Source organism: Calonectris borealis, chromosome 23 (genome assembly GCF_964195595.1).
Source record: "Calonectris borealis chromosome 23, bCalBor7.hap1.2, whole genome shotgun sequence".
Lineage (NCBI taxonomy): Eukaryota > Metazoa > Chordata > Aves > Procellariiformes > Procellariidae > Calonectris > Calonectris borealis.
Window position 1 is genome coordinate 7,801,267 of NC_134334.1, and position 24,658 is coordinate 7,825,924.

The window sequence follows — 24,658 nt, forward strand, 5'->3', positions numbered from 1 at the left end:
ACAGATGGGGGGGTACCCTGGGTACTGGGGAGGGATGAGGGGGCACCGTGGGTACCGGGGATGGGAGGATGCATGAAGGGGGGTACTCCGGGCACCAGGGAGGGATGGGGGGGCACCTTGGGTACCAGGGAGGGATGGGGGGACACCCTGGGTACCAGGGATGGGGGGATGGATGGAGGGGGGTACCCTGGGCAGCAGGGAGGGATGCAGGGGGAACCCCGCTAGCCGGAGGATGGGGGGATGCAGGGGATGGACAGCGGGTACCTGGGTACCAGCGATGGGTGGGTGGAGGGAGACAGTTCCCTGGGGACCAGGGGGGGATTTTGGGGGTACCCCGGGCCGCGGGGATGGATGGGGGGGGCGGGACCGGGGTGCCGGGGAGGGAGGGGGCACCCGGGTGGTCCAGAGGAGGGGACCAGGGACGGAGGGGGGGTCCCAGGCTGGGGGTGACGCCGTCCCCAGTGCCAGGGTCAGTTCCCGGTGCCGGATCCCGGTTCCACGGTGCCAGTTCCCGGTTCCGGTGCCGTTTCCCGGTTGCCGGTTCCCTGGTTGCCGGTTCCCGGTTCCGGTGCCGGTTCCCGGTGCCGGCCGCCCCCGGAGGGGCCGCCCCGCCCCGCCGCACGTGACGCGGCGCGGTGGCTGCGAGCGGCGGGGCCCCCGCTCCGCTCCGCTCCGGTACCGGCTCCGCTCCGGTACCGGCCCCGGCCCCGCCGCCCCTCCGGTAAGTGCCGCGCCGCGGGGACCGGGAACCGGGGTCCCCCCGGAGACACCCCCCACCACCATCACCGGCGCAGCACCGGGGGGGGGGCCCGTCCCCCGGTGACCTTCATCCGCTGCCGGTACCGGCAGCGCTGGGGGGGGCTGGGGGGATGCTCCGGGCCTGGGCGGGGGGGGATCAGCCCCCCATGTACCCCCCAACCTGCCTCTCCCCAAAATAGCTCCCCCATGAATTGCGCCCCCCCACCCTGCCCCCCCGGATACCCCAAAATCTGCCCCCCCTCTTCTGCCCCCCCCCCATCCTGGCCCCATCATCTGCCCCCCCCGTGCCTCCCCCCCAGCCCAGACCCCCCAATCTGCCCCCCCAATCTGTCCCCCCCAATCTGCCCCCTCCAACCTGGTCCCACATTTGGGTCACCCCCCTCTTCGTGCTGCGCCCCCCCCACCCCGGGACTGCCCCCCCCTTGGGTGCTGGGGCGGGGGGGTAGCGATGGGGGAGCCCCCCCCCAGGACCCCGTACAGCCCCCGGGATCACGCTGCGGCCCACGGGTGCACGGGGACGGGTCGTGTTTGCACGAGGGGCGCGTTTGCACGGGGACGTGTTTGCACGGGGGCGGGTGACATTGTCGCATTTGCACCGGGGTCGCGTTTGCACGCGGACGGGTCGTGCTTGCACCAGGGGTGTGCTTGCACGCACGCGTGTTTGCACTAGGGTCGTGTTTGCGCCAGCACCGCGTTTGCACCAGCACCGCGTTTGCACAGGGATGGGCTGCATTTGCACCAGGGGCACTTTTGCACCAGGGTTGTGTTTGCACCAGGGTGGTGTTTGCACGGGGACGGGTCACGTTTGCACCAGGGTCCCTTTTGCACCAGGGACACGCATGCACGCCGTCGTGTTTGCACAGGGGCAGGGCGCGTTTGCACCAGGGGTGTGCTTGCATGCAGGCGTGGTTGCACCAGCGTCGTGTTTGCACCAGCACTGCATTTGCACCAGGGTCACTTTTGCACCAGGGTGATGTTTGCACCAGGGTGGTGTTTGCACAAGGATGGGTCACATTTGCACCCTGGCGCACCAGGGACACGCATGCACGCCGTCGTGTTTGCCCAGGGACGGGGCGCGTTTGCACGAGCGTTTGTGCTTGCACGAGGGTCGCGCGCGGCCGGGGGGTGTTCGCACGGGGGTGGGACCCGTTTGCACCGGGGCTGTGTTTGCACAAGGACGGGTTTGCACCAGGGCCGGTGTCGCCGTGTCCCCGTCCGGGCGGTGCTCGGCGCTGCCGGTGCCCGGCGCTGTCCGTGGTGCTGCGCCGCGCGGCGCCACCTCCCGCCTCCAGAGGGCGCCCTTCGGGGTGGGGGGGGTGGAGGTGGGTGGGTGCGATGAGTTTGGGGGGGTCTCAGCATCCGGGCACCCCCATGTAGTGACCCGACACCCGCTGCTCCTCACCCGCTGGCTCCTGGCAGCCAGCAAGGTGGCACTTGGCTTGCTGCCATCAGTAGGCTTCAGGGGTAACGCCGCTGCCTGAGCGGCCTGGCGTCATGGCGAGGGGCTGTGGGGGAGCTCTCCTCTCCCCCAGGAAGCGCCATGGACCCCCCTGGGCCCCCCCGCACCACCTAGACGTATCTCCAGCTGGCACCGCCACCCCCTCGGCCACCCCACCCCGAGGTAAGCCCCCATGGGTGCTCCCCACCCAAGGGTGCCCATCCCAAGGCAGGGTGATGGGCACCCACAGCCCCCGTCTCCCGCAGGGCAGCAGGATGGCCCAGCAGCGCCACGCCATCCCCCCACCACTCAAGGTAGGCATTACTGGGGTGGGGGCACCCATCCAACACCCATGGGTGCCAGTGTGGCCTTCACCCACCCCAGCACCCATGGGTGCTAGCATGGCCTTCACCCACCCCATTGTCTTGCAGACGGAGGAGGACTACATCCCCTACCCCAGCGTGCACGAGGTAGAGCACCCGCTCCCCTCCAGAGATGGGTGCAAGGGCAGGCGAGCGGCTGGGTGGGTGGGTGGGTGGCTGGAGCACCCACCTGGGTTGTGGGTGCAGGTGCTGGGCCGGGAGGGGCCGTTCCCCCTCATCCTCCTGCCGCAGTTTGGGGGTTACTGGATTGAGGGCACCAACCACCAGCTGAGCGGGGCACCCGAGTCCCCCCCCACCCCAGCACCCAGCACCCGGGCAAGGCTTGAGGGCAACCACACGGCCAAGATCTACCGCAAGCACTTCTTGGGCAAGGTGAGGCCCCATGGGTGCTCCAGGCATGGGTGCTTGGGGTGGGTGGGTTCCGCATGGATGTAGGTGAGCGTGGGCATGGAAAACCCATAAACATGGGTGCTCATGCGTATGGGTGCTCATGGACATGGGTGTGGGTATTTGTGGGCATGGGAGCCCCATGGGTATGGGTGCTCATGGACATGGGTGCCCTGTGGCATGGGTGCTCAGGAACATGGGTGCCCCATGGGCATGGGTGTGCATGGGCATGGGGGCTGCATAAGTATGGGTGCCCATGGGTATGGGTGCTCAGGGACATAGGTGACCCATGGCATGGGTGCTTATGGGTATGGCTGGCTCATTGCATGTGTAGCCCGTCACCTCTATAGGTGGTGGTATCTGTGGGTGGGGGTGCTCATGGACGTGGGTGCTCATGGGGATGGGTGCCCCATGGGGGTGGGTGCTCAGGATTATGGGTGCTCAGGGACCTGGCTGCCCCATGGCATGGGTGCTTGTGGACATGGGTGTCCATGGGCATGGGGACCCTACAAGTGTCTGTAGGATGGGTTGTCCGTGGGCATGGGTGCCCCCCGGGCATGGGTGCTCATGGGCATGGGTGTCCCATGGCATGGGTGCCTGCCAGTGGGAGCACCCATTGGCGTGGTCATGGGTGCTTGGCCCCCTCCCCGCAGGAGCACTTCAACTACTACTCCCTGGACCCGGCGCTGGGCCACCTCGTCTTCTCCCTCAAGTACGACGAGCAGGAGCACCTCCACCTGCTGCTGCGGTGAGCAGGGTGCCAGGGGGCACCCATGGGTGCTGGCAGGGGGTAGGGGACCACCTTGACCCCCGCCTCGCCCTGCAGCACCCGCGCCCGCACCCTGCACGACGTGGTGCCCATCTCCTGCCTGGCCGAGTTCCCCAATGTCGTGCAGATGGCCAAGGTGGGTGCAACACCTCTGGCAGCACCCATGGGTGCCCCCCCACCCTGAGCCACCCATTGCATCACCCATCCTTCCCGCAGCTGGTGTGCGAGGACATCAACGTGGATCGCTTCTACCCCGTGCTCTACCCCAAGGTGAACAGGGTGGGGGGAGGGAGGGGTCATGGGCACCCATGGGTGGGGGGCACCCCAAGGTACCCCCCACCCAACCTCTGCCCCCTCCCGACCCCGCAGGCGTCCCGCCTCATCCTCGCCTTCGACGAGCACGTGCTCAGCAACCACTTCAAATTTGGGGTCATCTACCAAAAACTGGGGCAGGTATGGGGTGGGGTGGGTGGGGGTTAGGGTGGGGGTGGTCCCGGGTGGGTGCTGGCACCCATCCCCACCCCACCTCAGACCTCCGAAGAGGAACTTTTCGGCACCACGGAGGAGAGCCCGGCGTTCACCGAATTCCTCGAGGTCCTGGGTCAACGGGTGCAGCTACGGGATTTCAAGGGGTGCGTGATGGGGTGTGCTGGGTGGTTGGGGGGGGGGGGCACCCATGGACCCCAGGTTCAGGGTGCCTGTGTCCCCCCCACGTCTCCTGCACCCAGGTTTCGGGGGGGGCTGGACGTGACCCACGGGCAGACGGGCAGCGAGTCCATCTACTGCCACTTCCGCGACAAGGAGATCATGTTCCACGTCTCCACCAAGCTGCCCTACACCGAGGGGGACGCCCAGCAGGTGGGGCACCCATGGGTGCTGGGGGGTGGGGGGGATGATGGGGGAAGGGGGCGGGGGGAAGGGTTGGGAGGAACATATGGGTGCTTGGGGAATGGGGAGTGTAGGGGGTCCTGGGGCCCCCCCATGGGGTGCAAGGGGTGGTGGGGCATTTATGGGTGCTGGGGGGCATCTATAGGGTGCAAGGGGTGGTGGGGCACCTATGGGTGCTGGGGGGGCTGTAGAGGGTGCACCTATGGGTGCTGGGGGGCCTCTATGGGGTGCAAGGGGCGGTGGGGCACCTATGGGTGCTGGGGGGCCTCTATGGGGTGCAAGGGGCAGTGGGGGACCTATGGGTACTGGGGGGCCTCTATAGGGTGCAAGGGGTGGTAGGGCACCTATGGGTGCTGGGGGGGGATGTAGAGGGTGCACCTGTGGGTGCTGGGGGGACTCTATGGGGTGCAAGGGGCGGTGGGGCACCTATGGGGGCCTGGGGGCCTCTATAGGGTGCAAGGGGTGGTGGGGCACCTATGGGTGCTGGAGAGCCTCTACAGGGTGTAAGGGGCAGTGGGGGACCTATGGATGCTGGGGAGCCTCTATGGGGTGCAAGGGGTGGTGGGGCACCTATGGGTGCTGGGGGGCCTCTATGGGGTGCAAGGGGTGGTGGGGGACCTATGGGTACTGGGGGGCCTCTATAGGGTGCAAGGGGTGGTAGGGCACCTATCGGTACTGGGGGGGGCTGTATAGGGTGCAAGGGGTGGTGGGGCACCTATGGGTGCTGGAGAGCCTCTATAGGGTGCAAGGGGTGGTGGGGCACCTATGGGTGCTGGGGAGGCTGTATAGGGTGCACCTATGGGTGCTGGGGGGCCTCTATGGGGTGCAAGGGGCGGTGGGGCACCTATGGGTGCTGGGGGGCCTCTATGGGGTGCAAGGGGCAGTGGGGGACCTATGGGTACTGGGGGGCCTCTATAGGGTGCAAGGGGTGGTAGGGCACCTATGGGTGCTGGGGGGGGCTGTATAGGGTGCAAGGGGTGGTGGGGCACCTATGGGTGCTGGAGAGCCTCTGTAGGGTGCAAGGGGTGGTGGGGCACCTATGGGTGCTGGGGGGCTGTAGAGGGTGCACCTGTGGGTGCTGGGGGACCTCTATAGGGTGCAAGGGGTGGTGGGGCACCTGTGGGTGCTGGGGGGGCCTCTATGGGGCGCAAGGGGTGGTGGGGCACCTACGGCTGCTGGGGGACATCTATAGGGCGCAAGGGGTGGTGGGGCTCCTATGGGTGCTGGGGGGCCTATATGGGATGCAGGGGCTAGCAGAGCACCCATGGGTGCTGGGGGGTTGTCTATGGGATGCAAAAGCTCCAGGGGCACCCATGGGTGCTGGAGGGGTGTCTGTGGGGCACAGAGTCTGCCACTGCCTTTGTCCCCCTGGTGTGATCGCTCCCCGTGCCCCTTGTGTCCCCCATGTCCCCCATGTCCCCCGTGTCCCCCCCGTGTCCCCCGTGTCCCCCCCCCCGTGTCCCCCCCGTGTCCCCCGTGTCCCCACAGCTGCAGCGCAAGCGTCACATCGGCAACGACATCGTGGCCATCGTCTTCCAGGACGAGAACACCCCCTTCGTCCCCGACATGATCGCCTCCAACTTCCTCCACGCCTTCGTGGTGGTGCAGCTGGAGCCGGGCGGCTCCCAGGGGACCCTCTACAAGGTACCCGCCCCCCCCCCCCCGTGCCTCAGTTTCCCCATCCCCATGGGGTGCTGGGGGCAGCGGGGTGCTCTGTCACACCCCCCACCCTGCCCACCCGCCACAGGTCTCCGTCACCGCCCGTGACGACGTGCCCTTCTTCGGTCCGCCACTGCCCGACCCTGCTGTCTTCAGGAAGGTGAGCACCCATGGGTGCTGCTGGAGGGGAGGGGGGGGTGTCCCTGGGTGGCACCCACCCAGGGGTGCCCCTCGTCCCCGCAGGGCCCCGAGTTCCAGGAGTTCCTGCTGACGAAGCTCATCAACGCCGAGTACGCCTGCTACAAGGCTGAGAAGTTCGCCAAGCTGGAGGTGGGTGCAAATGTGGGTGCTGGGTGCTGAGCATAGGGGGGGCTGAGGGTGCTGGGCGCCTGGGAGGGTGCGCCTGCAAGGGGGCTGTGCATGCTGTGGGGCGTGTGGGTGCTGGGCACAATGTGCTGTGCATGTGGGTGCTGTGTATATGGGTGCTGTGCATGTGGGTGCTGTGCATATGGGTGCTGTGCATGTGGGTGCTGTGTCTGCAATGGGGCTGTGCGTGCTGTGGGGCATGTGGGTGCTGGGCACAACGAGGGTGCTGGGCACGATGTGGGTGCTGGGCACAATGTGGGTGCTGTGCATGTGGGTGCTGTGTCTGCAATGGGGCTGTGCATGCTGTGGGGCGTGTGGGTGCTGGGCACAATGTGCTGTGCATGTGGGTGCTGTGTATATGGGTGCTGTGCATGTGGGTGCTGTGCATATGGGTGCTGTGCATGTGGGTGCTGTGTCTGCAATGGGGCTGTGCGTGCTGTGGGGCATGTGGGTGCTGGGCACAACGAGGGTGCTGGGCACGATGTGGGTGCTGGGCACAATGTGGGTGCTGTGCATGTGGGTGCTGTGTCAGCAATGGGGCTGTGCATGCTGTGGGGCATGTGGGTGCTGGGCACAGCATGGGTGCTGGGCACAACGTGGGTGCTGTGCATATGGGTGCTGTGGATGTGGTTGCAATGCCTGCAATGGGGCTGTGCGTGCTGTGGGGCATGTGGGTGCTGGGCACAATGTGGGTGCTGTGCATGTGGGTGCTGTGCATGTGGGTGCTGTCCCTGCAATGGGGCTGTGCATGCTGTGGGTCACGTGGGTGCTGGGCACAACGTGGGTGCTGGGCACAATGTGGGTGCTGTGCATGTGGGTGCTGTCCCTGCAATGGGGCTGTGCATGCTGTGGGGCATGTGGGTGCTGGGCACAACGTGGGTGTTGGGCACAACATGGGTGCTGTGCACAATGTGGGTGCTGTGCATGTGGGTGCTGTGCATGTGGGTGCTGTGCCTGCAACGGGGCTGTGCATGCTGTGGGGCACGTGGGTGCCGTGCATATGGGTGCTGTACATGTGGGTGCTGTGTCTGCAATGGGGCTGTGCATGCTGTGGGGCATGTGGGTGCTGGGCACAACGAGGGTGCTGTGCATGTGGGGTGGTGCATGCCATGGGTGCTGTGCATGCAATGGGGCTTGTGCATACTGTGGGTGCTGTGCCTGCAGCCATGCTGTGGGTGCTGTGGATGTGGGTGCTGTGCCTGCAGTGGAGCTGTGCATGCTGCAGGGCCCATGTCTGCAGTGGGTGCTGTGCATGCCATGGGTGCTGTGCATGCGGTGGGGCTGTGTGCTATGAACACTGCGTGCTGCTGTGCACGTGGGTGCTGTGCCTGCTGTGGGTGCTGTGTACGCTGGGTGCTGGGGGTGTGTGCCATGTACACAGGGTGCAGTGCCTGCTGTGGGTGCTGTGCACGTGGGTGCCATATACACTGGGTGCTGTGCATGATGTGGGTGCTGTGCATGGTGGGGGGGAGGCATGCTTGCAGCAGTGCCATGCATGTGGGTGCTGCACACCATCTGGGTGCTGTGCGTGTGGGTGCTGTGCGTGGGTGCTGTGTACACTGGGTGCTGTGCATGATGTGGGTGCTATGCATGGGTGGGGGAGAGGCATGCCTGCAGCAGTGGCATGCATGTGGGTGCTGCACACCGTCTGGGTGCTGTGCGTGTGGGTGCTGTGCGTGGGTGCTGTGTACACTGGGTGCTGTGCATGATGTGGGTGCTATGCATGGGTGGGGGAGAGGCATGCCTGCAGCAGTGGCATGCATGTGGGTGCTGCACACCGTCTGGGTGCTGTGCGTGTGGGTGCTGTGTACACTGGGTGCTGTGCATGGCGGGGGCGAGGCATGCCTGCTGTGGGTGCTGTGGGTGTGGGTGCTGTGCATCTGGCTGCCACGTACACCGGGTGCTGCGCATGATGTGGGTGCCGTGCACGCCGTGGGGGCCGCGTGGGCTGTGCGTGGGGGGCCGGGGCCGGGGGGGTGCAGGTGCCGCGGGTCCCCGGCAGCGTGGGCGGGCGGGTGCATGGCGGGGGAGGGTCGCGCGTGGGGCGGTGGCGCGTGGGCGGTGGCGCGTGGGGTGGCGCGGCGCCGCCGGCAGCGGTGCGGGTGCGCAGGAGCGGACGCGGGCGGCGCTGCTGGAGACGCTGCACGAGGAGCTGCAGGCCCGCAGCCAGGCCATGCTGGGGCTGGGCCCCGACGACGAACGCCCCGACAACGGCGCCGCCGCCCCGGGCTTCTTCGAGTCCTTCAAGGTGGGGCACCGCGGGGGGGTCCCGTCCCCCCCGACACACGCACACACCGGGGCGGGGGCGCCCGGCGGTACCGGGCGCTGCTGACGGGGCGCGGGGGCCTTGCAGCGGGCGCTGCGGGGCCGCAGCCCCTCCCTGGAGGCCGTGGGGCTGGGACCCCGCCGGGCCCCCCCAACGCCCCCCCCCAACGCCGCCAACGCCGCCGCCGTCGCCGCCGCCGCCGGACCCCCCGACGGTGCCCCGGGGGCCGCCTGCGTGAGTGCCCCGCCCCCGGGACACGCCCCCACCGCGCTGGCCACGCCCACCGCCCAGCCAGCCTGCCTGCGGGCGCCTGGCTGAGGACACGCCCACCTCCGGGAGGCCGCGCCCCCTCTGGGGAACAGGACCGCCCCTAAGGCGCTCTAGCCCCGCCCCCCTCAAGCCACACCCCCAAGGTTCCCTGCGCCTCGCTCATGCGCGTAAGCCCCGCCCCACTCTTAAGCCCCGCCCCTTCAGCCTCACCGCCCGCTTCTTCGCGCAAGCCCCTCCCACCCCTCGGCCCCGCCCCTCCCGGTAGCCCCGTTCACCCGCGCGGCTCCGCACCCCCCGGTGGCCCCGCCCCTCCCGGTGCCCCGGTGCCCCCCGGGGCGGGTGACGCGGTGCCGCCCCCAGTCGCTGCTGGTGCCCGGGAGCCGGCGGGGACGCCGCGGCAGCGCCATCGGGCTGGGCTCGGTGGAAGAGGTGGGTACCGCCGGCACGGGCCCCCCCGGTGCCCCCCCCCGGTGTTTCCCTCCCCCCCGCCCCCGGTCCCCGGTTAACGGCGACCCGCAGGCGCTGCTGGTGCCCGGGAAGAGCCCGTCGCGGCGGCGGCCCGGCCCGCTCGGCTCCCGCCGCTCCAGCGCCATCGGTATCGAGAGCATCCAGGAGGCACCGGCCGGCAGGTGAGCGCCGGTACCGGGACACGGGGCTGGCACCGCCCGGTGTCCCCTCCCGGTGTCACCTCACTGCCCGCCGCCTCCCCCCAGGGACGGCCCCGCCGCTGCCCCCGAGGGCGCCAGCTCCACACACAGCTCCCCCGAGAGCCGCCGGCACCCCGACAGGTCCTGCACCCAGCACCGGGACAGGGTGACATCAGGGTGACATGGGGACAAGGTGGCACCGGGACAGGGTGGCACCGGGATGGGGTAGCACAGGGATGCAATGGGCCAGGGTGACACTGGGACGGGGTGACATGGGGACTGGAGGGCACTGGGATGGGGCAGCACGTGAATGAGGTGGCACTGGGACACGGTGACACTGGGATGGGGTGGCACAGGGACAGGGTGACATGGGGATGGGGTGGCATGGGGACTGGAGGGCACTGGGATGGGGCAGCACATGGACACGGTGGCACAGGGATGCAGTGGGACAGGGTGACACTGGGATGGGGTGACATGGGGACTGGAGGGCACTGGGATGGGGCAGCACATGGACACGGTGGCACCAAGATGAGCTGGCACTGGGATGGGGTGGCAAGGGGACAGGGTGACATTGGGGTGACATGGGGACTGGAGGGCACTGGGATGGGCCAGCACAGGAATGCAATGGGCCAGGGTGGCACCGGGATGGGGTGGCACAGGGTGGGGTGACACGGGGACTGGAGGGCACTGGGATGGGACAGCACATGGATGGGTGGCACCAGGATGCAATGGGCCAGGGTGACCTCGGGGTGGGGTGGCACTGGGAGGGGGTGACACAGGGAAAGGAGGGCACTGGGATGGGGCAGCACAGGTGACACTGGGATGGGGTGGCAAGGGGACAGGGTGACATGGGGATGGGGTGACATGGGGACTGGAGGGCACTGGGATGGGGCAGCATGTGGGCAGGGTGGCACGGGGATGCAATGGGACAGGGTGACACTGGGATGGGATGACACCGGGACAAGGTGGCGCAAGGATGGTTGGCACAGGGCAACATCACAGGGATGGGGTGGCACAGGGACAGGGTCACCCGGGAACAGGGTGGCACAGGGGCTCTATGTCACAGGGACAAGGTAGCAGGGGGACGCAGCGGGGTGGGGTGGCACAGGGGTGGCTGGCATGGGGACAGGTTGATGTGACAAGGGACACGGGGATGGGATGGCACGGGGCCGGGACATCCTAGGGCCGGGATGGCGTGGGGACAGGGTGGTATGGGGAGGGGACATCCCAGGGACAGGGTGGCACAGGGACGGGATGGCGTGGGGATGGGGTGGCACGGGGATGGGACATCCCAGGGATGGGATGGCATGGGGACAGGGTGGCACGGGGCTGGGACATCCCAGGGCCGGGATGGCGTGGGGACAGGGTGGTATGGGGAGGGGACATCCCAGGGACAGGGTGGCACAGGGACGGGATGGCGTGGGGATGGGGTGGCACGGGGATGGGACATCCCAGGGACGGGATGGCATGGGGACAGGGTGGCACGGGGCTGGGACATCCCAGGGACGGGATGGCGTGGGGACAGGGTGGCATGGGGAGGGGACATCCCAGGGATGGGATGGCATGGGGACAGGGTGGCACGGGGATGGGACATCCCGGGGACGAGATGGCATGGGGACAGGGTGGCACGAGGAGGGGACATTCCAGGGATGGTATGGCATGGGGATGGGTGGCACGGGGATGGGACATCCCGGGGACGGGATGGCGTGGGGACAGGGTGGCACGGGGATGGGACATCCCGGGGACGAGATGGCGTGGGGACAGGGTGGCACGGGGAGGGGACATCCCGGGGACGGGATGGCGTGGGGACAGGGTGGCACGGGGCTGGGACATCCCGGGGATGGGATGGCATGGGGACAGGGTGGCACGGGGAGGGGACATCCCGGGGATGGAATGGCGTGGGGACAGGGTGGCACGGGGATGGGACATCCCGGGGACGGGATGGCATGGGGACAGGGTGGCACGGGGCTGGGACATCCCGGGGACGGGATGGCGTGGGGACAGGTTGGCACAGGGATGGGACATCCCGGGGACGGGATGGTGTGGGGACAGGGTGGCACAGGGGCAGCGCGGCGTCGCGGCGAGCCATGGCGGCGGCCACTGGGCGCGGTGCCAGCCTGTCCCCGGCTCTGGGGACTGTCCCCGGGCAGGGCCGAGAAGCCGGAGCCGCCGGATTTCTCCCGCTCCTCCTCCAGCGCCAGCAGCTTCGGCAGCGCCACCGAGGAGCCCAGCGAGCCGGGCAGGGTACCGGGGTGCCAAGGGGGGGGTGCTGGGTGCTGGGGGGGGGGGCAGCACCCCTTTGACCCGCCCCCCCCTTGCTGCACCCTTAGCAGAGCTGCTCGCCCTCGGGGACCCACCGTGACGCCTTCACCGACACCCCCTGGCCGGATGACCCCCCCGGGACCCCCCCAGGTAGCCCATCACCGGGGCGTCAGGCCCCCACGGGGCTGGGGGACCCCTCAGGGTGCTCATGGCCCCCCCTTTCCCCCCCACAGGCCGCCGACCCCCCGACCCCCCCTGCCCCGAGATCAAAATCCAGCTGGAGCGGCCCCCCCAGAACCCGGTAAGTTTGCCCCCCCCAGTGCACCCCAATATGGGGGCACCCATATTGGGGTGCACCCACTGATATCTTTCTGCACAGGGCGCATAGACACCCCCACCCATCCTGGGGGGGGGGTCACAGCTGCCCCCGCCCCCCCGCCGTGTGCCACCCCCGTGCCAGGAGCCAAAGCCATCGTCCCCAGTGCAGGATTTGGGGGGACCCCCCAAAAATGGGGGGGTCCCCCCCTCCAGACAATCTCTGTCACCCCCAAATACCCCTTGGGGGGGGGACCACGAAGGGCCCCCCCTCACCGTGACCCCAATGCCATGGGGGGGGGGGGAGGCTCCCCCAAAACAAAGAGCTGGCCCAACCAGAGCACACCCCCCCCCCAAAAAAAAAAAAGGGGGTGGCTCAATCCCAAAGTGGGGACCCCCCTGTCCCCCCCCCCTTTTATTTTAAGGGAAAAAAGCTCCAGAATGGGTCGGATGCTGGAATTTTGGGGAGGGGAGGGAATTATTTTTTCAAGCCCCCCCCCAAATCGTGTTTGTGTTTCCCGTGAGTCCTGTATAAAATAAAGGTTTATTTATCGCTACGGCCGGGCGGTGCTGGGGGGGGGTCCCCGATATCTGGGGGGGGGGTCCCCAAAACCCCAGCAGGGGCTGATGCTCCACGTGAACTTAAAACCACCCCCATTTTGGGGTCATTTATCCAAATTTTGGGGCTTTCGCGGCAGCCAAGCTGAGCAAAGCCTTGCTTTGTTGCTAGTTTCGGGGTGCTGTGGGTACCCCAAAATACGCCAGGCGATGTTCCCAACCCCCCCCCCCAAAAAAAAAAAAACAAACCCCTTTTTTTCAACTCCGGTGGCCAACCCGCCGTCGGGAGCGGCATTTGGCCGGCGGCCCCGGTGGCCACCGGCCTCGCGCCAAATCCTCGGCCAAGAAAAAGCGGTTCCCCCCTCTCCCCCCCCCCACCCCGAACCCCCAAAAACCACGAAGCACCCCAGGACCAGTTAAACATAGCTCGGTCCCGCCTGGTTTCTGGGAAGCCCCAGCGCCAGGGGTGGGGGTTGCGGTTGGGGATGCCGGCCATGCCGGCGCGGGTGCAAAGGGCACCGAGCAAAGTGGGGGTGTCGCAGCCCCCCCCCCCCCCCCAATCTGGCGCCGCTCGGGTCACCGCCTTCGCCCGCTCCAAAGTTTGCCGGTTAATAAGAAACCAGAGCGGAGATTTATTTATAAAGCTGGTAAATAAATAAAAAAAAGGGGGGGGAGGGGGGGATTGGAGGGGCCCGGTGGGATTTTGGGGGTGCTCGGGGTGCGGGGGGGGGGGGGGGTGTTGTAAATGCACGATGCAGCCGGGCTGCGCAAGGGGCTGCTCGTGCACAGAATTTGCACGGGCAAAGTGGTGCTTGCAGAGGCAGGGCAGCGTTTGCACGTGCACGGTGACGTTTGCACACCCAAGGCACCACTTGCACACCCAGAGCACCCTTCGCATGCTCAAAGCACCCTTTGCACACCCAGGGCACCCTTTGCACGCTCAAAGCACCCTTTGCATGCTCAAAGAACCCTTTGCACACCCAAGGCACCACTTGCACACCCAGAGCACCCTTCGCATGCTCAAAGCACCCTTTGCACACCCAGGGCACCCTTTGCACGCTCAAAGCACCCTTTGCATGCTCAAAGAACCCTTTGCACACCCAAAGCACCCTTTGCACACCCAGGGCACCCTTTGCACACTCAAAGCACCCTTTGCACACCCAGAGCACCCTTTGCACACCCAAGGCACCCTTTGCACGCTCAAAGCACCCTTTGCACACCCAGGGCACCCTTTGCACACCCAGGGCACCCTTTGCATGCTCAAAGAACCCTTTGCACACCCAGGGCACCCTTTGCACACCCAGGGCACCCTTTGCACACCCAGAGCACCCTTTACACGCTCAAAGCACCCTTTGCACACCCAGAGCACCCTTTGCACACCCAGGGCACCCTTTGCATGCTCAAAGCACCATTTGCACACCCAAGGCACCCTTTGCACACCCAGGGCACCCTTTGCATGCTCAAAGCACCATTTGCACACCCAAGGCACCCTTTGCACACCCAGAGCACCCTTTGCACACCCAGGACACCCGTTGCACACCCAGAGCACCCTCTGCACACCCAGAGCACCCTTTGCATGCTCAAAGCACCCTTTGCACACCCAGGGCCACCGGGTGCCACCGCAGGAATCAATCTCCCCCTCCCCAGCTGCAAAAGCCCCCTCCCCTAATTACCCCACCCCCTAATTACCCTCCCTAATTACCAAACCCTAATGAAGGGGGCGTGCCCCAGCAGGTACCACCCCTTAAATCCCCCTTCGCTCCCCCCCCTCCCTGCAATACCTCGCCCTGAAATCACCCCAAGTTCCCCCTGGGCAGCAAATTGCCTGAAACCGAAGGATTTTAAAGTAAAATAAATCACCCAGGAGGCAAAAGGAAAAAAAAAAAAAAAAAAAAAAAAAGCAGGTTTTTAGGGACAAATTAACCCGGTGAGTTAATTTTTTTTTCCCCCCCCATCTTGTGGTTTTTGGGTACCCACACATGTGATGAGTTGGGTGCCAGGGTCAGTCCTCAGCCAAGGGAACCGGGAGGCATTTTGGGACCCAGCCCCATCGCGTTTCGCTCAAAGAGGGGGTTTTATCCGTCGAGGCTCCAGCTCCCATCCCAAATCCCATGGTGGGTTCGGGATGGGGCAGGCAACGATGCTAATTATAGGGGAAGGAACCGTGTATTTACAGAGGCAGCTCCCAGCACGAAACCGCCGGCGGCTGCTTTTTGCTCCGCTGAGTCTTTCTTTTTTTTTTTTCTTTTTCTCTCCTCTTTCCCGGGCGCTGCTATCCCAAAAAAAAAATAAAAAAGGGGGGGAGGAATTAAAAATAAATCCCCCTCCATGGTTTGCAAGAGGCGCTTTAGCAGAGGAGGAAGAGGAGGGCGAGGAAGGGCAGGAGGATGGAGGCGGCGGGGCGACCAGCGGCGTTGCAGTGGGCTCGGTTGGAGCCGATGCAGGCGGCGTAAGCCATGGCGTGGGGGATGTAATTTTGCTCGTGGACCCCGTGGAGGAGGTGGGCCATGGGGCCGCGGGCGAAAACGGCCACGTCCTCGCCGCCGTGGGTCTCCTGGCGCAGCGGCACGGCCGATTGCGCCTGGTAGTTGGCGTGCGCTGGGGCAAAAAAAAAAAACCAAACAAAAAAAAAACCAACAAAAAAGCCAAAAAGAAGAATAATTTTTAAAAAGCACTCATTTTAGCCAGGCTGTAACAATTTCAGGGGGTTTTGCCCCAAAATCCACTCACCAAAATCCACGGCGGAGACGTTTTCTCGCTCGCCTGCCACGATTTTGTAGCCGGGGCCGTTGCCGTAGAGGATGGAGGTGAAGGGTTTGCGGTCCACGTCGCTCTGCATCGGGGCCAGACCTGGCGGCGGTGGCACCGTCAGCAGGACAGGGATGTCCCCAAGGCGCGTATGTGTCCCCCCCCCCCGCCATGGCATGGCAAGGACTCACCGAAAATGGGGTTCCCTCGCGGGGTGTAGCCGCCGAAGGTGAAGACGTGCGAGTGGTCGGCGGTGACGACGCTGAGGGTGTCCTGGGGCGAGGTGAGGCGGGCGGCCAGCCCGATGGCCCGGTCCAGCTCCACCGCCTCGTGCAGCGCCTGCTTCGCCTTCCCCTCGTGGTGCCCGTGGTCGATCCGGCCCCCTGCGGCCCCCGCCACCGCTCAGCATCGCCTTCCGCAGCCCCCCACCACCCTCCTTTCCCCCCCAACTTGGCTTCTCCCCATGCAGCCCCATCACCCCCCTTTGCACCCCATCACCCTTCTCCCCCGCTTTGCATCCCCTACTGTCCTCTTTATCCCCCCCTTTTGCACCCCCCGACTCTTCCCCCTCTGCATCGCCCCATCGCCCCCCGCATCCCCCCATCTTCCTCTTTATCCCCCCCGCATCTCCCCATCTCCCCATCCCCCCTTTATCCCCCCCCGCATTCCCCCATCCTCCTCTTTATCCCCCCCTTTATCCCCCCATTCCCCCCTTTATCCCACCCCGCATCCCCTCATCTCCCCCTTTATCCCCCCGTATCCCCGCATCCCCCCTCTATCCCCCCCCATCCCTCCATCCCCCCCTTTATCCCCTCCCTGCACCCCCCCATCACCCTTTTTATCCCCCCCACATCCCCTCATCCCCCCCTTTATGCCGCCCCGCATCCCCTCATCCCCCCCTTTTTGCACCCCCCATCCCCCCCTTTTATCCCCCCACCCCCCTTTTTTGCATGCCCCCCATTGCCCTTTTTATCCCCCCCCTTTTTTGCATCCCCCCCCTTTTTTGCATCCCTCCATCACCCTTTTTATTCCCCCACCACCACCACTTTTTGCATCCCCCATCCCCCTCCTCACTCCTCCCTTGCACCCCCCCCCGTACCCCCCCCCCCCTTTCCCCCCACCTTCAACCAGGAGGAAAAACCCCCGGGGATTTTTCTGGAGCATCCTGATGGCCACAGCCACCATCTCGGTGAGGGATGGATCCGTCTCGTTATTCCTATCCAGCTCGTACACCATGTCACCCGGCTCGAAGAGGCCTGGGGACAGTGACACTGCTGGGGACATCCTTTCCCCACCAAAAATAAAAAAAATAAGGGGGGGGGGGCGCTAAATCCAGCCCCACCGCCCACTTCTTCTGCTGGCTCAAGCGTTTCACCCGCCACCGGATCCAGGGTGATTAGATAGGAGCCGGGGATGCTCCCAGCCCTTCCTTCCTCCGGCCCGGCTGAATCCCGCAGCCCGGCCGGGCGGGGGAATTGCAGCGCAGGCTTAAAAACCAAAAATATTGCATCCCCAAGCGGTGAAAATTGCATCCCCGGGGGGGGGTACCAGCATCCCCAGGGCGGGTGCCAGCATCCCTTGGAGGTAGCAGCATCCCTGGGGGGTAACACCACCCCTTGGGGGTACCAGCATCCCCAAGGGAGTAGCAGCATCTCTGGGGGGGTGGGTACCAGCATCCCTTTGGGGTACCAGCATCCACAGGGTGGGGTACCCTTGGAGGTACCAGCATCCTTGGGGGGGTACCAGCATCCCCAGGGTGGGTGCCAGCATCCCTTGGAGGTAGCACCATCCCTGGGAGGTGACACCATCCCTTGGGGTACCAGCATCCCCAAGGGAGTAGCAGCATCTCTGGGGGGGTGGGTACCAGCATCCCTTTGGGGTACCAGCATCCACAGGGTGGGGTACCCTTGGAGGTACCAGCATCCTTGGGGGGGTACCAGCATCCCCAGGGTGGGTGCCAGCATCCCTTGGAGGTAGCACCATCCCTGGGAGGTGACACCATCCCTTGGGGTACCAGCATCCCCAAGGGAGTAGCAGCATCCCCAGGGGTACCAGCACCCACAGGGTAGGGTACCCTTGGAGTTATCAGCATCTTTGGGGGGGTACCAGCATCCCCAGATTAGCAGCATCCCTGGGGGGATGAGTCACAGCATCCCTTTGGGGTACCAGCACCCACAAGGTGGGGTACCCTTGGAGGTACCAGCATCCCTGGGGGGGTACCAGCATCCCCAGGGCGGGTGCCAGCATCCCTTGGAGGTAGCAGCATCCCTGGGGGGGTGACACCATCCCTTTGGGGTACCAGCATCCCCAAAGGAGTAGCAGCATCCCCGGGGGTACCAGCACCCACAGGGTGGGGTACCCTGGAGGTACCAGCATCCTTGGGGGGGTACCAGCATCCCTGGGGGGTACCAGCATCCCTGGCGGGGGGTACTGGCATCCCCAGGGGGTAACTGGCCACTCAGCTGCCCCAGCACCCCGGGATGGGCCAGGGGTCCCCCAAAGCACCCAGTTGAGGCCGGGGCACCCTTGGGTGCCGGGACTCACCCAGGAGAAAGTCGACGCGGCTGAGGTTGAGGGCCAGCAGGTCCCGCCGGTGCCACACGTACTTGGCGACCTGGGGACAGGCAGGTTGTCACCTCCCCGTCACCTCCCCATCGCCTCTGCCTACCCCCCCCCCCAAAATATTCCCTCCCCGGGAATTGTAAGGTTACAGTGGGGTGATGTGTGTGTGTGTGTGTACACACACCCCCCCCCAAAAAAAAAGGGGTCCCTGTCACCTTGCCGGGGGGCTTGGCGTCGTGCCACGCCTGGACGAGGTCCCTGCGGTCCAGGCGGGTACCCCGATGTTTGTCCTCTTGGGGATACTCCACGTCACTGGCGTTTTTGGGGAACATATATTTCCGCCCGCCGCCCAAGATCACCTGCGAAAGGGAGGGGGAGGAGAAAAAAAAAACCCCAAAAATGCATTTTAAAAATTCTTTTTAATTCTATTTTTGATTTTTTTCCCCCCCCCCAATTGGGGTTTAACAGGGGGAAAACCCCGACGAGGCGGAGCGGGATGTCCAGGAAAACCCTGGCGTTGAGTAAAAAAAGCAGGCGAAAACACCCGAGGAATTTCATCTCGCTCGAAATAACCCTGAATCTCTTCCTATTAATTAAAACCCAAGACAAAAATAACCATTTCCAGCAGCAAATTTAGCTTTTTTTTTTTTTTTCCCCCCCAATTTTTTTTTTTTCACATCTGTGGGAGGGATGCTCCACATCGGGGTCCCCGCGTGAACCCGCCGGGACGGAGCCCCATCCCGCAGCGCTCGCTGTTTGCTTTGGAGCCCGATTTATTTGGCCTCCGTTATTTATAACCCAGCCGAGATTTTTTTTCTTTTTTTTTTTTTTTTTTTTTTTATCCCCCCCCCCCCCCTTTCTCCGCGCAGAAGGTGAATTATAAAGCGGCAAAACACCGCCGCCAAAATTATTAAGCGAAAAAAAAGGGAAAAGAAAAAAAAAAAAAAAAAAAAGTCTTTTCCCCGCTATATAATTATTTCCAGCCTGGGACAGAGTTAAAATTATATTAAAGGGAAAAAACCCAGAAGAAGAGGCTATTGAAGAGCTAAATAACAGGCTGAAATGTTTTGCTTTGGGGCTATTTTGAAGGACAGAGGAGTATTTATTTACAGGGCTGAATTTCTGCGTAAATCCGCAGCGAGGGGCAGAATCGGGGGGAAAATGGAGGGGTTTGGGTCTGGGAAGGATGAGAAGGGAGGGGGCGGCTGCGGACGTGGGTGGAAGGGGGTTAAGTGGGATTTGGGGGCCGGGGGTCTGGTCCTGTATGTGCTCGTGGTTCCAGCCCGACGTCTGGTGGGGGTCCTGGGGGGTACATCTGTTAGTGGTCCTGGTCCTATAGCCACCCAACAGTCCTGGTACCCCACCCATGGGTGGTCCTGGTCCTGTATCTGTTGGGGGTTCTGGTTCTGCACCCATGGGTGGTCCTGGTCCCATATCTGCTGGGGGTTCTGGCTCTGCACCCATGGCTGGTCCTGGTCCCATATCTGCTGGGGGTTCTGGCTCTGCACCCATGGGTGGCCCTGGTCCCACATCTGCTGGGGGTTCTGGCTCTGCACCCATGGCTGGTCCTGGTCCCGTATCTGCTGGGGGTTCTGGCTCTGCACCCATGAGTGGTCCTGGTCCCATTTCTGCTGGGGGTTCTGGCTCTGCACCCACAGTGGTCCTGGTCCCCATTGGTGGTCCTGGCCCCATATCTGCTGGGGGTCCGTCAGTGGTCCCAGTCCAACATCTCCTGGGGATCCTGGCTCTTCACCCACTAGTGGTCCCAGCCCAGTATCTACTGGGAGTCCCAATCCTTCACCCATTGGTAGTCCTGGTCCCATGTCTACCCATGGCCCTGTCCTCATCCCTGGGTGGTTCTGTTCCCGTCCCTGGGTGGCTCCAGGCCACATCCCTGGTGGCCCTGTCCCCATCCCTACCTCGATGTCGGGGATGTTCTCCACCAGCTGCCGGGCGATGTCCTTGCAGCCGCCCTCCAGCGCATCTGGGGGCATCTCTCCATCCGAGTACCAGTCGCGGCTGGCAGAGTGGGCGTAGGCGGCGCTGGGTGTCGCGTGGGTCACTCGCGTGGTGGTGACGATGCCCACCGCTTTGCCTGCACCACAAATTCAGGGGGCAATGGTGGGAACACCCCCAAAACCCACTGCTTTACCCCCCCCGCCCAGCATCCACCAGCCCCTCACCTCCATCCTTGGCCCAGCGGAGGATGGAGGTCACCTCCTGGCCCTTGGTGGTGTTGCAGCGGTCACGGGTGACGCCGGCGGTGACGCCCACCGTCCCTTCGTTGGCTTTGACGCCGCAGAGGTAGGCGGTGGCCGTGCCCGCGCTGTCGGGCACCTGGGCGTTGGTGTTGTAGGTCTGGGGGGGGTAGATAAATAAACCACCACATCATCACCACCACCATCATCATCACCATCATCACCACCATCACCACCACCACCAACACCAGCACCACCAGCATCACCACCACCAGCACCATCATCACCACCACCAGCACCATCATCACCACCACCAGCACCGCCACCACCACCACCAGCACCGCCACCAGCACCATCGCCACCACCAGCACCAGCACCACCACCATCACCACCACCACCACCACCATCATCACAATCACCACCACCAGCACCATCATCACCATCACCACCACCACCACCAGCACCACCATCACCGCCACCATCAGCACTGCCACCACCGCCATTGTCATCATCACCACCAGCACCATCACCACCACAATCACCACCACCAGCACCATCATCACCACCTCCACCACCAGCACCACCATCACCGCCACCATCAGCACTGCCACCACCGCCATCGTCATCATCATCACCAGCACCAGCACCACCACCGTCGTCATCCCCAGCACCATCACCATCATTGTCATCCCCAGCACCATCACCACCACCATCGTCATCCCCACCCTCATCACCACCACCATCGTCATCCCCACCCTGAGGCTTCATCATCATCATCATCCCCACCCTGCAGCTCCCTTCCCCATGCTCTTTGGCTGCTCCAGACCCCCATCCCGCCTGAGCACCCCCTCTTTTGCCCCTGGGCCCCCCATTTTGCCCCCTGCCCCCCATGACGTGGTTGCACATCATCCCCTCGCTGCATTTTGATGCTTTTAGCCTTTTTTCTGCCCGTTTTTAGGCAGGGAGAAGAGAGAAGCCGCCACCGCAACCATCCCCCGCGGGGCGAAGGGAGACAGCGGGAAGCGGCCAAGACTTCCAATTTAATAATTAAAAAAAAAAGCCTTTTGTTCAGAAAAATGACCCCAGGAGAAGCGGGGGCGGGGGGGGGTGTCCCGCGGCTTCCCACGGGAAGCCTCATCCCACCCCCTCCCCTCCCCGTTCCCACGGGCCAGACCCTGGCACGGCCAGCGGGCACCGGAGCCAGCTCCCTTCGCCCGCCCCTGACCTAATTTCGGCTCCCGGTCGATGCCGCTTGCCCGCCCGTGACCTTGAGGTGGGTGTTGCGTCCCCCCCCCGGGGAGCTCACCTTGGCCAAGGCGACGTAGGGGAACTTGTCCATCTCCAGCAGGCTCTCCTCGCCCTGCCCGTTTTGCAGCTGCCCTTTGAGGATGCGGGCGGCCGTGACGGTGGAGACGCCCATGCCTGCCGGGGCACCCGTCAGCTCCCCGCCGAGGACGGGCCAGCTCGCCGCACGGGTGCCGCGCGACGCCGGCGGGCCCCCGATTTATCCCAGCACCCGATTTATCCCAGCACCCGATTTATTGCAAACCCAGTTTTATCGCAGCACTCAGTTTATCGCAAACTGCATTTGTTGCAGCACCCAGTTTAGCCCAGCACCCAGTTTATCGCAAGCCCAATTTATTGCAAACCCAGTTTATCGGAGCACCCCATTTATTGCAAACCCAGTTTATCCCAGCACCCAATTTTTTTCAAATCCAATTCATCGCAGCACCCAGTTTACTGCAAACCCATTTTATCGCAGCACCCAGTTTATACCAGCACCCAACTTATTGCAAACCCAATTTATCGCAGCACCCAATTTATTGCGAACCCAGCTTATCGCAGCACCCAGTTTTTTTCAAACCCAATTTATAGTAGCACCCAGTTTACTGCAAACCCAGTTTATCCCAGCACCCAACTTACTGCAAACCCAATTTATCGCAGCACCCAATTTATCGCAAACTCATTTTATCGCAGCGCCCAACTTATCCCAGCACCCAATTCATTGCAAACCCAACTTATCGCAACACCCACTTTAATGCAGCACCCGCTTTATCCTGACACCCAATTTATTGCACGCCCAATTTACCGTAGCACCCACTTTATTGCACCCACTTTTACCGCAGCACCCACTTCACGGCAGCCCCCGTCCCCTGCAGCCCCCGCTCCTCCTCCCCCTGCACCCCGGGGCGGGTGCCCCCGCCTCACCGTCGCCCAGGAAGAGGATGAGGTTCTTGGCCACGTTCTGGTTGAGGCGCTGGAGCCGCAGGGCGGCCCGCAGGGTCTCCTGCGCCTGCCCCCGCCAGTACTCGGGGTCCTTCTCCCTCTCTGTGGGGGGAAACCGGGCTCCATAGCACCCAACAGCACCCATTTCTAGGGTGCAGCGCCCCCCCCCCAACATCACCTACCAGGGACCAGCGACGCCGAGCAGAGCTGGGCGAGGAGGACGAGGAGGAGAGCCTTCATCCTGCGGCGCTGAGCGGGTGCTGGCTATGAGAAAGCTGCGGGGCCAGGGGGGCACCCGCTCCGTGCCTCAGTTTCCCCACTGAGACCTTTGCCCCAGGGCTCGGCCAAGCGAGGACGGGAGGGAAATGTCCCCTCCCCACGCGGTCACCAATGTGACCCCCTGGGGACGTGCCAGGTCCCCCCCCCCCCCCCGCCACCAGTCCAGTGGGGCGTCACCTCACCGGCACCAACCCGGGCTGGGGGACGGTGGCACGGCCCCCGTGTGCACAGAGGGGTCCCCGTCACGTGGCTGGGTCCCCATCACGTGTCCCTGTCCCCACTGCATGGCCATGTCCCCATCACAGCTGGGTCCCCATCGCACGTCGGGGTCCCCATTGCATGGCCCTGTCCCTATAGCATGCGCCTGTCCCCATCGCATGTCCCTGTCCCCATCGCATGTGCCTGTCCTTGTTGCACACTCGTGTCCCATCACATGTGTCCCCATCCCATGTCTGTGTCCCTATGCCGTGCCCATGTCCCCACTGCGTGTCTGTGTCCCCATCATGCGTCCCCATCACATCTGTGTCCCCATCTCATGCCCATGTCCCCGTTGCGTGTCTGCATCCCCATCGCACACCCGTGTCCCCATCGCGTGTCCACGTCCCCGTCACACGCCTGTGTCCCTGTTGCATGTCTGTCCCCGTTGCACGTCTGTCCCCGTTGCACACCCATGTCCCCATCGCATGCCCGTGTCCCCATTGCACATCTGTGTCCCTGTTGCACGCTTGTGTCCCCACCACATGCGTGTCCCTGCTGCACACCCGTGTCCCTGTTGCATACCTGTGTCCCCACCACACACCCGTGTCCCCATCGCACACCCGTGTCCCTGTTGCACGCCTGTGTCCCCACCACACACCCGTGTCCCCATTGCACACCCGTGTCCCCGTCACACGTCTGTGTCCCTGTTGCACGCCTGTGTCCCCACCACCCGCCCATGTTCCTGTTGCACACCCATGTCCCCATCACCCCCCGTGTCGTGTCCCCATCACACCCCCGTGTCCCCATCACCCCCCCGTGTCCCCACCACATGCCCATGTCCCTGTTGCACACCCGTGTCGCCACCGCATGTCCGTGTCCCCATCACACCCCGTGTCCCCATCGCACCCTCCCCTCCCCGTTGCACCCTCCCACCCCCCCCCGCCACCCCCCGCTCCCCCGGGGGTGCCAGCCGTGGCCCGGGGGGGGGGTCCTTACCGTCGGGGGGGGGACACGTACCCGCACAAACTTGGGTCCCGACACCCACGTCCCTCCTGGGCGGCGGGAGGAGGCCGGGCCGGGGGGACAGCGAGCCCTTAAATCCCCCCCGCACCCGGCCTTCGCCTCCTCCTCCTCCTCCCCTTCCTCCACCCTCCCCCCGCTGCCAGCACGGGGGGGTGGGGGGATAAAAGGCAACAAACTGGGCTTACTGGTGCCCTCTGCCGGGTTTTACTGGGAGGACTGGGACGACTGGGGTGCACCCAAGCCTGGCTGTGGGTGCTGAGCATCCCCCCCCCCACGCAGGGGGGTGAAAGTGGGGTGCACCTCTGGGGGGGGTAGATATGTGTTTTGCCGGATTTTGCATTATTTTCACCCAAAACGTGCCAGCGACACGAGCGTGGGTTTGGGATTGGGGTAATGGAGAAGGAGGAGTCCCCCCTGCCTCAGTTTCCCCACCCGGGCTCGTGCTGCAGCCCACGAG

General features: G+C 64.5%; 2 protein-coding genes across 3 annotated transcripts; one reads left to right on the forward strand and one right to left on the reverse strand.

Annotated features, from left to right (window-relative positions):
• Window positions 1-474: 474 nt before the first annotated feature.
• Window positions 475-12,966, forward strand: RAP1GAP (RAP1 GTPase activating protein). 2 transcript variants are annotated; one of them, XM_075171996.1, is made up of 22 exons: window positions 475-721; window positions 2,292-2,380; window positions 2,464-2,511; window positions 2,629-2,667; window positions 2,767-2,952; window positions 3,621-3,715; window positions 3,794-3,872; window positions 3,953-4,006; window positions 4,106-4,189; window positions 4,268-4,368; window positions 4,465-4,594; window positions 6,113-6,268; window positions 6,372-6,443; window positions 6,527-6,613; window positions 8,760-8,897; window positions 9,546-9,614; window positions 9,705-9,814; window positions 9,899-9,973; window positions 11,983-12,076; window positions 12,166-12,244; window positions 12,328-12,395; window positions 12,474-12,966. In XM_075171996.1, the coding sequence occupies exons 3-22, from the start codon at window positions 2,473-2,475 to the stop codon at window positions 12,480-12,482; spliced, it is 1,764 nt and encodes a 587-aa protein (XP_075028097.1). In that variant the 5' UTR covers window positions 475-721; window positions 2,292-2,380; window positions 2,464-2,472; the 3' UTR covers window positions 12,483-12,966. The 2 variants fall into 2 exon arrangements, with proteins under 2 accessions (XP_075028097.1, XP_075028096.1); XM_075171995.1 differs by lacking the exon at window positions 475-721 and having other exon boundaries at window positions 2,179-2,380; window positions 12,163-12,244.
• A 633-nt stretch (window positions 12,967-13,599) lies between these two features.
• On the reverse strand, window positions 13,600-24,336 carry ALPL (alkaline phosphatase, biomineralization associated). Its single transcript, XM_075172008.1, has 12 exons — window positions 24,196-24,336; window positions 22,884-22,976; window positions 22,684-22,803; window positions 21,782-21,897; window positions 20,461-20,635; window positions 20,197-20,372; window positions 18,493-18,636; window positions 18,260-18,329; window positions 16,837-16,971; window positions 15,907-16,098; window positions 15,698-15,817; window positions 13,600-15,565 (listed from the first exon to the last, which is right to left on the reverse strand). The coding sequence occupies exons 2-12, from the start codon at window positions 22,939-22,941 to the stop codon at window positions 15,315-15,317; spliced, it is 1,557 nt and encodes a 518-aa protein (XP_075028109.1). The 5' UTR covers window positions 22,942-22,976; window positions 24,196-24,336; the 3' UTR covers window positions 13,600-15,314.
• Between the last annotated feature and the right edge of the window lie 322 nt (window positions 24,337-24,658).

Coding starts and splice junctions, on each gene's coding strand:
- ALPL (XM_075172008.1), bottom strand. CDS start 22,941: ATGAAGGCTCTCCTCCTCGTCCTCCTCGCCCAGCTCTGCTCGGCGTCG. Junction 18,330..18,492: donor ACGCCAAGCCCCCCGGCAAG/GTGACAGGGACC, acceptor GCCTGTCCCCAG/GTCGCCAAGTACGTGTGGCA. Junction 16,099..16,836: donor GTTTTTCCTCCTGGTTGAAG/GTGGGGGGAAAG, acceptor CGGGGGCCGCAG/GGGGCCGGATCGACCACGGG.
- RAP1GAP (XM_075171995.1), top strand. CDS start 2,473: ATGGCCCAGCAGCGCCACGCCATCCCCCCACCACTCAAG. Junction 4,369..4,464: donor CAGCTACGGGATTTCAAGGG/GTGCGTGATGGG, acceptor TCCTGCACCCAG/GTTTCGGGGGGGGCTGGACG. Junction 4,595..6,112: donor CCGAGGGGGACGCCCAGCAG/GTGGGGCACCCA, acceptor GTGTCCCCACAG/CTGCAGCGCAAGCGTCACAT.